The sequence below is a fragment of the Martes martes genome, assembly GCF_963455335.1.
Source record: "Martes martes genome assembly, chromosome: 7".
Taxonomy (NCBI): Eukaryota; Metazoa; Chordata; class Mammalia; order Carnivora; family Mustelidae; genus Martes; species Martes martes.
In genome coordinates, this window is record NC_137894.1 from 2,132,940 (window position 1) to 2,147,277 (window position 14,338).

General features: G+C 59.7%; 1 protein-coding gene across 2 annotated transcripts in view; it reads left to right on the forward strand.

The window, feature by feature from the left end:
• Positions 1-14,338, forward strand: part of IL16 (interleukin 16) — a 69,653-nt gene that overhangs the window by 48,442 nt on the left and 6,873 nt on the right. The window contains exons 10-14 of one of the 2 annotated variants that reach the window (XM_080809277.1): positions 3,539-3,626; positions 5,606-6,084; positions 9,556-9,706; positions 11,512-12,601; positions 14,048-14,216. In XM_080809277.1, the coding sequence (XP_080665403.1) occupies positions 3,539-3,626; positions 5,606-6,084; positions 9,556-9,706; positions 11,512-12,601; positions 14,048-14,216 (1,977 nt within the window). Of the gene's footprint in view, positions 1-3,538; positions 3,627-5,605; positions 6,085-9,555; positions 9,707-11,013; positions 11,149-11,511; positions 12,602-14,047; positions 14,217-14,338 lie in introns of those variants that run through there. The other variant, XM_080809278.1, reaches the window with a different exon arrangement.

A 14,338-nucleotide genomic window follows, 5' to 3' on the forward strand; every position in this document is an offset into this window, starting at 1 on the left:
ACGAAGCTGGACCCGTCCTAGCGCACAGTCCCGCCCTCCGGAAGCTCAGGGTCTTGCTAGAGACACTGGCGCGGGAACGATTGCAGTACGAAGGGCTGAGTGTGCTGGGAACGGGGGGAGACAGGAAGGGAGGCCGGTAGAGCAAGAAGTACCAGGAGTCCCATTGCCCCAGACGAGGAGTTTGAAGGGGGTCATTCCTGGAAGTGGGGACACAAAGTTCTTTGGCAGAGTCATGAAGGGACCTGTCACAGGGGAGTGGCAGGTTCTCGTGCGGCTGGGATGTGGGTACTGAGTGGAGAGGCCGGAGCGACACGGTGGCGGGCTTCCCTCGGGGTGCTCGGGAGTTCACGCTGTATTCTGCGGGGGTGAGGAGCTGGGGGAGGACTGGGGTGGTGGATGGAATATGTTCAGATTTTGTTTTTTAACCACTGATGGTGCCGTGGAGAATGGGGTGAGGGACGGGGTGGGGGACGGGGTGGGGGACGGGGTGGAGGACAGGGTGGGGTGGGTGCAGCCTGGAGTCTGGAAGAGGAAGGAAACAGATGGCGAGAGCCTGACTACACAGTAGATGTGAGAAGAGGATGGAGGAGAAGGGGGTGCGGGGACAACTCGGGGAGGACTGGTGGAGCTGATTAGCCTGGGGCAGGGGGGTCTCGGATGACTGGGGTGTTTTCAGGTCGGAAGACTGAGCGATGACAACAGCACCCACAGTAAGGAGAAGAGAAGGAGGAGGAAGGGGGCTTGGGAGGGAGGAAATGGTCTCACTGTGGTGCATAAAGAGATTGAGGTACCGTGGGGTGCCCAGGAGAAGGTTAGATCCAACGGCTGATGCATGGGGTCAAGTTCGGAGAGAGCCTCGGGGGCGGAGGCCGTGGGCACCGGTGAGGTTCCCCGGGAGCCTGGTGGGTTCCCCATCTCTATTCACGGAATCTTTGTAGGTGCCGGGCATATTTGCCAAAAGACGTGACATGCACAGGTGCATTTAGTTGTTGAAACACCCTCTGAAGTCAGTGTAATTCTCCCTTCCAAGCCACCGAGGAGGAAACCGAGGCTTAGAAGGGAAAGAGGGACTTGGCTCATGGTGGAGCTACCATGTGAGCAGCTCGGCTTGAAAGCCTGTCCTCTTGACGAGCAGACTCCAAACTCCCAGTGGAAACAGGGCAGAGACGGGATCACGGGCCAGACCCAGACGCACCTTGGGCAGTGGGATTCAGACCAGGTCCGTTCCTCTGGGGAGCCCTACGTGGTGAGCACCCGAGGGAAAAGCAGACTTCCTAGGAAGGCCAGCAAGGGATTCGTCGAAACCTCCGGAGGCGGAAGAAAAGAGAGCGGCTCCGTGTGTCTTGCTGCGCTGGGGCACCATGGGGAGAGGGCAGTGGCCTAGGACTCGGGGGTGGGACCACGGCTGGGGACCCTCGCCTCGTGGCGCTTGGTTCTAGCCAGAGGGGTGGGACACGCACACAGAGAGGCCGCAAGGGGTGAGGGCTATGGGGGCGAGGGATCAGGGTTCCAGTGGCCCAGAAAATGGAACCGGGTCTTGAAAGGACAGCCAGGGGGTGGGGCAGAGGCAGTGCAGGCAGGGAAGTCCAGTGCGCACACCTGGCCCTGTCCAGCTCGGCTCCTCACTCTCGGTGACACCTGGGACATCCCGGCACCTCTCGCTCCTCAATTCTGGAATGGGGGAGCCATCTGGACCTGGCAGGACTGCTGCTGGTTCTAACTCCCTGCATTGAGAATTGACCGTTTCCTGGGTACTGTGTCCAGCACATTGAATGATTTATTGTTATTATTTTTTTTATCGTGGTAAAACACATCCAACATAAATTCACCATCTTCACCACTTTAAGCATACGGTTCGGTGGCATGAAGGACCTTCTCCTCCTTGGGCAGCAGCACCGCCATCCATCTCCACATCTCTTTTCACCGCATAAAGCTGAAACTCCGGTTCACTAAAGAGCTTACCGTCCTCCCTCCCTCCAGGCCCTGGAAACCAGCATTCTTCTTTCTGTCTCTGTGGTTCTGACGACCTTGTGTACTTCATAGAAGTGGAGTCATACAGGACTTGTCCTTTTGTGACTGAATTATTTCACTTAGCAAATGTCTCCAAATGTCATCCCTGTGGTAGCAAGTGTCAGCCTTTCCTTCCTCGTGAAGTCTGCTCGATATTCCATTGTGTGCACTATAGTTTATCCGCTCATCTGTCAACGGACGCTCAGGCTGCTTCGCCTTTGAGCTATTGTGAATAATGCTGTTATTTGAGTCCCTGCTTTCCATCGTCTTTGGGTATGTGTCCAGAAGAGAAATTGCTAGACCATAGGATAATTCTATTTTTAAGTTTTTGAGGAACTGCCACAATGTTTTCCACAGCAGTGGCACTCACATCCTTATCAACACATGTTGTTTCCTGTTTTTTTTGATAGCACTCATGTTATGGTTGTGAGGCGGTACCTCGTTGTGGTTTTGATTTGCATTTCCCCAATGATGAGTGATATTGAACACCTTTTCACGTACTCACCGGCCATTTCTATGTCTTCTTTGGAGAAAAGTCTATTCAAGTCCTGTGCTCATTTTTTATTTGGGCTGTTTGATTTTGTTGTTGCTGAATTTAGGGGTTCTTTATACATTCTGGATCATAATCCCTTATGAGATACATGAATATTTTCTCCCATTCCATTAGTTGTCTTTCACTTGGTTGATTGTGTCTTTAACACACAGATCTTAAGTTCGACATAGTCAGATTTACCTATTTTTATTGTTGTTACCTGTACTTCTGGTACCAAATGGTTTATATTTTTTAAAAAACCCTCAATGGGAAATAGGTTATTTTATTACCTTAAAGAAGAAGAACTTGAGGCTTGGGAGGCTAAGTGACTTTCTAAGAGTCTACGACTAGAAAGTGGAGGAACTAAGAGTTGAACATAAGTTCTGTTTGGCTCCAAAAGTCATACTCTCAACTATTACTCTAAGGTGATTAGTGACCTGTGACAGTAAAATGGTGATGGTAATGATGACAATGATGATGATGATGGTGATGGTGATGATGGTGATGATGACGACAATGATGGTGATGGTGATGATGGTGATGATGATGGGGATGATGAGGACGGTGATGATGATACCAGTGGTGATAAAGATGATGATGATGATGGTGATGATGGCAATGATGATGATGACGATGATGGTGATGGTGATGATGGTGATAATGATGACGATGATGATGATGATGACGATGGTGATGATGATGATGACAATGGTGATGGTGATGGTAATGATGACAGTGGTGATGGTGATGATGACAACGATGGTGATGGTGCTGATGGTGATGATGATGGGATGATGAGGATGGTGAGAGTGATGACGATGGGGATGAAGATGATACAATGATGGGGATGATGATGATGACCATGATGATGATGATGATGATGGTGATGATGAAGACGACAGTGACGATGTTGACAACGACAATGATGATGGGAATGACAAAGCCCGATACGCACATTTCTGCTGTTTTACTTGAGCAGGTGACTCGTATTTCCAGGTGTCTGAACTGCAACTCAAGGAAGCTGTGGCCCAGGCTGTGGAGAATGTCAAGTTTGGAAAGGAGAGGCATCAGTGGAGTCTGGAAGGTAAGGGAGACAGCAAGCTCTGACTTGAATATCTCGGCCTTCTTAGATAGCTTAGGGCTTAGCCATTCACTCACCTTCTACCTCAGGGATGTCATAGTGACCACAGACAAGCACGATGTGTGGACAAAGGTTGAAGGCTAGCTGCCCACCAGCTAAGCCTGACTCACATGTTTGCTTTGTTTGGGAAGCACGGGATGACAGAAGCATCTGAACTTGACTTTTTTTGCAATGGGGAGGCAGGCTCCCAGCCGCTGGAGTCCACACTGCCCCCTGTTATCTTACACCAAGCTGCCCATAATCACTCTGTGTGGTGCACAGAGCATCTGGACAGGACTGGGTTAGCTGACTCCGGTGCCTGGGCTCCAGAGCTCTAACTGCTCAGCCCTCAACCACAGATCAAATGGTAGAACAACATGCAGATTACTGACAAGGAGGCTAATCTGTCTGCAAATGATCCAAGAAACGAAGGCTCACAAAATTTTATTTCAACTCTGTTCTCCCATCTCTACCCACTCGACATGCGTTCATGCTCAGGAAAATATAGCTGAGAAACTCACAAATATTTTGGCAGTGGCCCCCCCAGCTGGTAGGGCCCCAGCGACGCTTCACTTTCATTTCTTCCTTTTTGTGGCTGAATGTTTTTTCTAACGAGGGCGCGCTACTTTATGGCCAGGATAAAGCAAAAGAAATTTTTTTTCTTGAAAGAGGATTCGAACGGTGAGCTTGGCTGATTATGATTTTCTCCTAAAGTTTAGGATTCTCTTCCTTGGGGCTCTCCTTGCTCTCCTGGCCTTCCAGAACGAGCTGGAATTTGAGCAAAAGGCTGGGTTTCAGCCTGCTCCCACTCCTTGGAGCACTGACTCTAGGAAAGAAACACCTGGAACAGTTTGTCGCTGGAGGAAAGGGCCTCTCGAGGTTGTGTGGAGGGTCCCTGGTGCTGAGAATGGGTGTGTCGGGGGGATGACCCAGGAAGAAAGGCTGGATGGGAGGGAAGTGAAAGGGAGGCTCTGGCTAAGAAACTGTGGTTTTGGGTCTCGATTCATTCTCAGCTGGAAGAAATGGTAGCCTCGGGCCACCTGGGTGGCTCAGTGGGTTAAGCCTCTGCCTTCGGCTCAAGGTCATAATCTCAGGGTCCTGGGATCGAGCCCTGCATCGGGCTCTTGGCTCAGCGGGGAGCCTGCTTCCCCTTCTCTCTCTGCCTGCCTCTCTGCCTGCTTGTGATCTCTCTCTCTCTCTGTGTCAAATAAATAAATAAAATCTTAAAAAAAAAAAAAAAAGAAATGGTAGCCTCTTGGGACAAGGCTCTACACACATTCACAGGTGTTTTCTCTCTTTCATACTGAGCCCTGAAACAACCCCGTGGCCCTGGGATTATTATCCCCATTTAACAGATGAGAAAATGGGGTGTTGCTGGCTGGGTTCCCCCCGAAGTCAACTCTGAGATAGTGTTTGGCAGGATGTGACCTTGGAAGAGTCCCAGGGATTGGAGCCTGTGGAGAAGAGGGGAGCAGGGGCTGGGCAGAGGGAGTTGGGCAGCTAAGCATCGCGTCAGATGTCTGGCTGGCAGGAACGGGGCTCCTTTACAGCCCATCTCCGTCAGTCCCTGGAAACGAGCAGCCTCCTGGGTGAGCGGCTCCCTGTGGGCAGTCCCTGCAGAGGCCGACAGCGGCAGGCACCTGCCGCCAGTGCTCCCCACGGGTGGGACAACACGCCCTCCCTTGACGAGTAAGCCGGGGATGCACCTCCGTCTCCATCGCATAGACTCAGAAAGGTCGAGTGATGTTCCCAAGTGAAAGTCGTGCAGCTCCACCCGGGACAGACCCACGCCTGCCAGGCTCCAGGTCCAGAGGGACCTCAGACGAGCAGCAGACAGTCCGGGGGGTGCAGTGGGCAACCCAGGGCCGCTGGGAGCGCGGGGGCCAATGTTCTGTGTGCCCTCCAAGCTCAGCTGTGGGGGGTCCCCTGTGCTCCCACGGCAGGTGTCAAGAGGCTGGAGAGTAGCTGGCACGGGCGGCCGACCTTGGAGAAGGAGAGGGAGAAGAACTCAGCACCCCCGCATCGCAGGGCTCAGAAGGTCATGATCCGCTCCAGCAGCGACAGCAGCTACATGTCCGGATCCCCCGGGGGGAGTCCCGTGAGCGGCTGCGAGCCGCAGCCTTCTGACCCGGAAGTCCCCACCCACAGCCCCAGCCTGTCCCAGGGCCAGGAGCCGGGGACGCTTCGCACGGCTCCTTGCAGGCCGCCCCAGGAGAGCCCACCCCTCCCTGGGACGCAGGACAGCCACCCGCCCCTGACGCTGAGGAAGTCCTTCGAGATTTTCGTGAGAAAGCCCACGGCCTCCAAGCCCAAGCCTCCGCCCAGAAAATACTTTAAAAGTGACAGTGACCCTCAGAAGACTCTGGAAGAGAGAGAGGACGCCCTAGGCCCTTCTGGGCACACCGTGCCCCCGCGTGGCCAGGTAAGAGAGGGGTCCGGCGGGCCGGACGGCCTCCTGAGCTCCAGGGCCAGGGTCATGGTTTTGTTGCTGTTGGTTTGGTTTCGGTCGCGTGCATGGTTGTTCCTGACCGCGGGCCACAGCCTTCACCCTGGCGGAGGGTCTCCGGCTCCCTCAGGGCGAGCTCCGGGCTGACTGCAGAGTCGGAGCTGGGCCGCCCGGAACCCAGACCCCACGCCGCCCGAGGGGCTGCTGGGCCCCTTCTAGAACACGCTGGGGTTTCCGGCTGCTTTCACGGGGCTCGTTCGTCGGGCTCGCGCTGACGAAGCCCCAGCAGAGCTCCCGGAAGGCCCCTGGGTGGGGGGGGGGGGCTTCTGCGCGGAGCTCGTTCCCCGCTTTCCGGAGGGGGTTGGTCCGAGCGATGGCGAGACCCCGGCTCCTGGGGCTTTGCCAGCTCCTCTCGCCCGACTCCCACGTCCTTCTGGGTGGAGTTTGCGGGGAACCGGAGTTCTCTGAACCTCAGTTTCCCCTCCTGGTCCCCGGGGCTCATTGGTGGCTCCCTGCTCGTTAGTGGACCCATGAAGCCGAGGCCCAGCCGCGTCTCAGGCGCGCGTGGGTTTGCGGCTGGGATGGTCCCTCCCGCACGTCTGTGCGCGACCTCGGCGTCCCTCCCCCGCCGCCCGGGCCGCCCCGAGAGGAAGGCCCCTGAGGCCAGCCGGCGGCCGCAGCGCGATCGTCTTCATGCCAGGCCCTGTGCTGTGCTGGCGCCACGCGGGCATCGGCCTGGTTCGGCCCCACCCCGCTGGGGGTGAGGGGGCTGGTCATGAAGACGCGGCCGAGCTCCAGCTCCCTCTGCCCGCGGCCCGGCTGCCTTTCACACCCCGGACCCCTGCAGCGGCCATGGCCACGCAGGTGGCAGGGGGACCCCGGGACACCCCCCTAACCGCCTGTCATCCAGGTGGCCATGCAGGAGGGGAAGAGGCCAGAGCGGTGGGGTGGGAAGCCGGGCCGGGGGCGGGGGGCTGGGAGCAGGAGGGGGAGGCGGCGGAGGAGGAAGCCGGTGCCGGTGCCGGAAGGGAAGCAGGCCCTGCAGACGAGGCCGGATGTGGCCGCTTCGCTGCGCCCGAGGGCTTGTCACGGTGGGTCTGGGCTTGAAGCAAATGCTGTTTTCCTGCGGGGCTGGAAGGGCGAGGGAGGAGCAGGCAGGCCTGGAAGCCGGGCTTTTTGCTTCGTTCCTGCAGACTCAGAGAAGGAGGAGGTCTGCGGGGCCGCAGGGTGTCCTGGGGATGCCCTGGGGGTTCCTGGCTCAGCCAGGCCCTAGATGCAGGTGTCCCCAGGCCAGCTGGCTGGAGGGAGAGGCGAGGTTTCTGCAGGAAGGGCCTGCAGCGGTTTGGGGCCTGGGCACTTCCTCCGAGCAGCCTTCCCTGGGCGGGGGTCCGCTGGGGTCCGCTGTCCGGCCTCCCCCAACCCTGCCCGCAGCTCCCTTTCTCTGTGCCTCTGCTCAGTCCCGCGTGGCCGGCAGGCCCCGCTCAGCGGCACAAGCCACAGGACCTACTTTTACTGGGAGTGGGAGTCGCAGACAAAGGACAAAACCAAGAAGTAAAGCTGGACCTCCCTCCTCGAGTCTCCTCGACCCTTCCTGGGCATTTCCCACTGGTCGGGTCTCTGCTTGGCCCCATCCTTCCCTCTGCCTCCCCCTTCTCTCCCAGTCCCCCTGCAGCCTTTCTCTCCAGGGTAAGCCCCGAATCTTTCCCAACCCGAGACCCACAGGAACTTCAGATCCACAACCGAAACGACTCTTGGGATAGTTCCTTCAGCAAAAGACCAGTTCTTTCCCTTCTAGAAAATCAGCTCAGACCATCACTCGGGTGGAAAACCCACTGTCTAGCCTGTAAGCCCCTGCGTCTGTCCTTTCTCCTTCCCCCTCTCTCTCCCTCACTCACCGAGCGCGGTGCTAGGGAAGGAGCTCGAAGTCGCTTCCAGAAAAATTTGAGTCGACTTGGATTTATTTCGAGGGCTAATTAAGGAAAAAAAAAACCCCTAATAATAGCAGGTGTGTTAACGAAACAACAAAATACGTTCATGTCTGTTCTGAGAGGCAAAGTTGCTTTGACTAGTGGTTATGCCAGCCAGTAAGAGTGTCCGCAATTCATGGATACAGACGGATGTCACCGCACGGAGCTCCCGAATGAGCCACGTTGAATCCTAGCCCCCTGTCATTTTCCCTGCGTGATGAGGGTCTCAGACACCCCTGGGCTAGTACTTCAAGCTCCAGATACCACGGCCAAGTCTTGCTTCTTCAAAGGACTAGTTCGAGGAGCCCAGGGATTCCTGGGTTGGTTGGTCTCCCTGTGTTTCCACACGCTGTCCCCAAGCTAAGGTCTCTGACGGGGACCTTGGGGGGGGACGAGGCTCTGTGAACACACTTCTAGCTCCGGGAGCCCTCTGTCAGGGAATGCTGATTGCCAACAGAGATGCTCACCTCGGGCCACAGACATCTGCCATTTCTGGGTTGGCCCCAAACGGTGCATTTATTGCCCCTTTTTTCCTTCCTCTGCGGACACGGGGCCACCACAGCGCCGTCAAGTGTTGCACCTGCACATGAGCCCACACGGAAGGGTCCCGGTGATGATGCCGCCCTACTCCTTCTTCTTCTTGCCTGGGCTGGCGTCACGCTTGTCCCTCTCACTGTGTCCCGCTCGCTGGAGCGCTCCTTTTCTGCTTCTCTGCCTGGGACGTTCTTACTCTTTGCTCAAGGACCAGACAGAAAGCATCTCTCTAGGAAGCCTCGTTCACCTGTCTGCTTCCTTGGGGCCCCGGCGGCCTCTGGTGTGTGCTGCGGGAATGCAAACCCCAGGCCAGCAGGAGACGGGTGCTTGGGGCTGGTCCGGCTGGTCCGAGCCTGTAAGGAAGGAGCCTGAGGCCGCATCCCGGGTTCGGTGGGGGCCTGTAAGGAAGGAGCCTGAGGCCGCATCCCGGGTTCGGTGGGGAGAACACGCCTGCCAGGGACTGACCTGGCCACAGCAGGTGCGGAGAGGGCCAGTGGGGCGAAGGTCCCGAGGGCCTGGTGTCCCCGAAGCACGCTTGTGATGGAGAGCCGTGCGGGAAGTGACTGACACGCATTTGGCTCCGAGGGTCCGAACCCTACGTTCAGGAAGACCAGGAGCCTGCTGCTCCCCCCTTCCCAGGCCAGGGCTTCACCTGGAGGCAGCTACCCTCCCCACCCCGAGTGCCTGTCTCAGGGCACCCATGGTCTTGACGCCCGGCCAGGAGGAGCTCTGTGCGGGACACGGACTCCCTGGAGTCTGTGCGGCGCCCTGGGCCTCTGGGGAGCGGGCAGCCCTGGGGAGGAAGGGGCCGGTGCACAGGGCTGCCAGGGAGCCCGTCGGGGGAGCGGCGGGGCGCGGGTTCTCCGGTGCCAGCCTGCGTGCGCCTGGCCTCTCACGGCTGCAGGCCACCGTTTTCACGTGGTCTCCCTTCCTGTTTACACCACAGGAAGCCAGAGAGCGGCTGCCACCGACGCTGCCGCAGGAAGACACAGCGGGGAGAGTCCCCTGCGCCCCTGCCTGCTGCTCGGGGCCTGCGGCCGGCCCGCCCACGGCGCCCTCCTCGGAGGCAGAGCCCGGGAGGAGAGGAGGCAGCCCAGGTAGGCTCTCAGCTCCGGCTTCCCAAAGGAAGGAAGGACCTTCTGGGTTAAGGTCCAGGACCGAGGCAAGGATGTGTGTTGGTGCCGGGGATGGAGGGCTGTGCCCAACGGGGCAGCCGGACACAGGCTGGTGAACAGGCAGGAGCCCTGAGGTGCTCGGGGTGGGGGGCAGGACCTTATGGTCCAACCAGCGATGCCACGGAGGGGCTCGGTCAGGACAGTCAGCCGCGGGACAGAGGGGGACGCCCTCTTGCATGTGGTGTCCTACGGGCCTCCGGCTGAGGCAGCAGCCTTGCATTTGCTGGCGGGTGCTGTGTCCAGGAGGGTGACCGTGCCCCCCGCCCCCTTGCAATCGCTGAGATGTGAAGATGTGCTGGATGTGGGGTCAGGGCATAGGACTCGGGGTTGGGACCCCGGGCTCTGCCCCCCCAGGCGACTTCCTTTGCTCTCCTGAGCCTCTGTCGCTCACTAGTGGGGTGTGGAAATTCACATGTCACCCCAACCTGTGTTGAATGCCTGCTCTCTGGGGCTCGGGCTAGGTGCTGAGAGAGGGAGGGACCGCGGGACAGAGAACAGACAAACCCGTTCGGGTCGTCGAGGTGCTCCCAGCTGTGGCTACAGACCACATGCCTGTCGGAGAAACGCTCCACGGAGAGCACATGAGCTCCCGGAGAGTTGGGGGTGGGTTATGCGTGGGAACATCCGGCCCATCTCTCCCGAGCAGGTGTCCCACTGCGGCGGGCTCCCCTCCTCCATGCTCCCTCCCCCTCGTCACCCCAATTGAGGAACACAGGACAGAACACCAGGGTTCTCACTCGTAAGAGCGCCTCACGCCTGTGAGCAAAGGGCTTGCGGGCTCTGACCGCGGAGCTTCCGGACGGCCCCTTGCAGCAGAGCAAGGGCAAAGGCAGAGCCGGGCTGAGAGGCCTGGGCCCGCGGGCCAAGCCTGGAATCCAGTCCCCCCACAGGTCTCCCGTGCAGAGCAGCTCCGCTTCCCTGAGGCTTAACGCTCCCTCGGTTTGCTTCTCTAGAAGCCCTGCACCGAGACCGGGGACAGCAGGGGTCAGCGCTCCTCTCGCTGGGCTGCTTTCGGGTACCACGCATCCCCCAGAACACAAATCCAGAGCAACACGCTCTGCACCCGGGGCCAGATCGGACCCGGGGGCCACAGGACGGTCACACGGCCGCTTGGCGTCTTTGTTGGCTGGTGCTCAGGGGCCGGCCTCCCTCTGTCCCCGGGTAAGGGAGTCTCCCCACCTTTCCGGGGGGAGGGTGCACAGATGACGTAAGATGCTGAGCAGCGAGAAGTGGGTTAAGGAGCGAGGAGAGCTGGGGGGCGCCCGTCGGAAGGCACGCTCGTCCCCAGTGCTGTTTAATGACACGAGGGGTCCAAAGCAAATACGGCCGCCCTCCTGTGACCCTTGGCTTCTGAGTTTGGAAAGGTAAGAACATTGCTTTGGTGACTGCGGGCCGGCTGCTGGAGTGCAGCAGGGAGTCAGGAGATGGGGGGGTCGCCGACGGGGGGTCCCGTGCCCGTGTGAACGTTGCACGACTGAGAAGGGCCAGAGGTCGAGCCAGACAGTCTCTGCAGATCCTTCCAGCTCTGAAACGTGCAGAAGCTGACTGTGCTTCTGCAGTGCTCGTCGGCACGGCACTGCAGGCCTCGCCGTCAGGGAACGGTGCCGGGAGGGGGGCAGCTGCTCCCCCAGCCAGGGCTACTCCCCTGCAGAAGGCTCCTTGCTACTCAGCCCTGAAAATGGGACGGAGGTGTAATGCTCGGCCTTGGCCTTGTATGTGCTCCCCAGGGACCCCAGCCTCCGCCGTGAAGCACCCTCTCCTTAAGAGGCAGGCTCGGATGGACTACGGCCTTGATAGCACAGTCGAAGACCCCTGGGTTCGAATTTCCGACTGCATCAAAAACCTGTTCAGCCCCATCATGAGCGAGAACCACGGCCACGTGCCTCTGCCGCCCAGCGTCGGTCTGGGTGAGGAAGTCGGGGTACGGGGCCACCCCGATGGGACGCCGCCCAAGCTGGATGCCGCCGGCGGTGCTCCCAAAGCTTACAAGTCGGCGGACGGCGGCACCGTGAAGAAGGGCCCCCCCGTGGCCCCCAAGCCGGCCTGGTTTCGCCAAAGCTTGAAAAGTTTGAGGACGCGTGCCCAGGAGCCGAGGCAGCTACCCGACACAGCCTCCCCCGCCCAGCCGACACCGGCTCCCCGGGAGCGCCCGGGGCCCCCGCCTCGGACCTTCTTCTCCTCCATCGAACAGAGGATCAGCTCCTTTGAGACCTTTGGCTCCTCTCCGCTGCCCGGCAGAGCCCAGAGACAGAGCCTGCGGGCCTCCTGGGGGGAAGCAGTACAGGCTCCGGGGGAACAAGAGGGAGGACAGGGTCCTGGCCGCTCGGGGCGAGGGGCTCCCCCCGCCGTCGAGCCGCAGCCACCAGAGCGAGAGCGGCTGTCGCGGGGCTCCCCCAGCTCCTCCAAGAACGGTGAGCCTGGTGTGTCAGGGTCCCCTCTGTCCGGAGGGCAGTCGGGTCAGAAAACCCCCCTCCGTGACCCCGACCCTCTCTCGAGGCTGCTGTCCATACAGACGGAGGAGCCCCAGGGCCCCATCGTCAAGATGCCGGGCCAGCGGGCGCGGAGCTTCCCCCTGTCCCGGACCCAGTCCTGGGAGATGAAGCCGCTGGATGAGAAGACCAGCCGGCTCTACTCCATCAGCAGCCAAGTGTCGTCGGCGGTCATGAAGTCCCTGCTGTGCCTTCCGTCGTCCGTCTCCTGGGGCCAGACGCCCTGCAGCCCCAAGGAAGGGGGTTCTCCCGCGTCGTCGGCCGGGGACGCCCCAGCCGCGAACAGTTCTGCAGACACTCCTGCCTCGGACACGGGCTTCTCCCTCAAGTGAGTGTGCTCAGGGCCCCCCACGGCTTCCTGTCCGTCTTCCCGTTCTTTCTCGTCTCTTCTTTCATAACTGTGTATAACTTTATTTACGATGTCTCAGTACCCGAAGGGATGGTTCTACCTGTTCTTTCCCGGGGGGCGTGCGTGGGCGTCGCACCCTCCGTAGGAAGGAGGACTTTTTCCCGACCCCTGGTCTGGGAGGGCTGGGGAGGGGGGCTGGGCTCGTGGTCCCCGGTGAGCTGTCCATGAGGGTCTGGAAAATGAATGCACATCTGACATGTCCCGCTCCTGCTCAGGAAGACCCGACTGGAGCCGGGAGGGGATGACCCTCTCCCTGTTTTCCCCGTCACCCCCGAAGGAATCCGCACATACTCTGCGCGTGGCTTCCGGCCCCTGGACTGGGCGTTAGGACGTCTGGTTTCCTCACTCTCAGTTTGCCCTTCAGCTGAGATTAGGAGGTGGGCAGGACCTGGTCCAAAAACCAGGGGGCTCCCCAGAGTCCCCCGGGGCTCCCGCGGGGGGGCGAGGTCCTGCCTCAAATTAGGACCGCCCTGCATGTCCCAGCTTTAGTTCTTACCCTCAGACTGCTGAGACCTGTCGGAGACCCACCGACCCTCAATTTCGTGTCCCAGTCCCAGCAGACAACCCGGGAGGGAACCCGCGTGAGCCCGGAGCACGCCTGCAGGGCAGGGTCTCCAGAGTCGGACGACCCGCGGGTAGCTCCTGGGAGCCGGGCTGATGTGGGGGTGGCCGGGAGCTCCCTCTGGCGGAGAAGCTGCGCTCCGGTCGCGGCGGCGAGGCTCACCGTTCCAGTGGGCTCTGCCCCAGGACGGCGTCCCCTGCTCGCAGCGGAGCTCTGCCGGTCGGAGGGCGGGGAAATGGCTTCTTGCTGAAACCACGGTTTCCTGAAAACATGAGGTGTAGCTGAAAAAAAAAAAAGCCAGCTACAGAATATCCCAATCAGTTCCAAAGGGAAAGGAAGGCCAGTCGCTGGCTGTGTGGTGCCGCTCGTAGTTCTTAGGTGCTAACAGCGGGGGACGCGCGGGTGCCGATGGCTACGGTGAAGGAGCGCAGGGGTGAGTGTGTGCGAGGCGCCGTGGCCGCCGTCCGACCGTGGCATTGGTGCCAGTCGTCCACCCTGCCGTCCTCTGGGGTGAGGTGCTGACATTTGCACACCCCGACCCGCAGTCTGACACGCCACGACCTGTGACCGTGCCCCCCGGACGGGGCCTTCCGCGGCCGCGTGAGCACAGAGCAGGGCTCGCCCTCCGCACGCCCACAGTCCTGACGCTTCAGTGACGGGACGCTGGTACCCGCTCAGACTTACTCCATCAAACGACAGATGCGCGTGGGTGCCCAGCCCCATGCCTGGAACAGAGGGTTACGCGGTGACCGTGAGCTCCTGTAATATTCTGACGGGTGCCCTGTGCTGCTTCCCCCTGAAAGCCTTTCAGAGCTGAGAGAGTACACAGAGGGGCTCGGTGAGCCCACGGAAGCTGAAAGCTGGGACCACGGCTCCCCTCAGTCTGGCCAGTCGGTCATCTCCCTGCTGAGCTCCGAGGAGTTGAAGAAGCTCATCGAGGAAGTGAAGGTTCTGGATGAAGCGACGTTGAAGGTAGGCTTCCTTGGCGAGCGCTTAGAGTGACCACAGCCGTGCTCCAAGCCGTGGACAGAGCGGGTGCAGAAGCGGCCCTGGGCGGGTCCCCCTGCCCCCGTGGGAGAAGAACATCGCCTCAC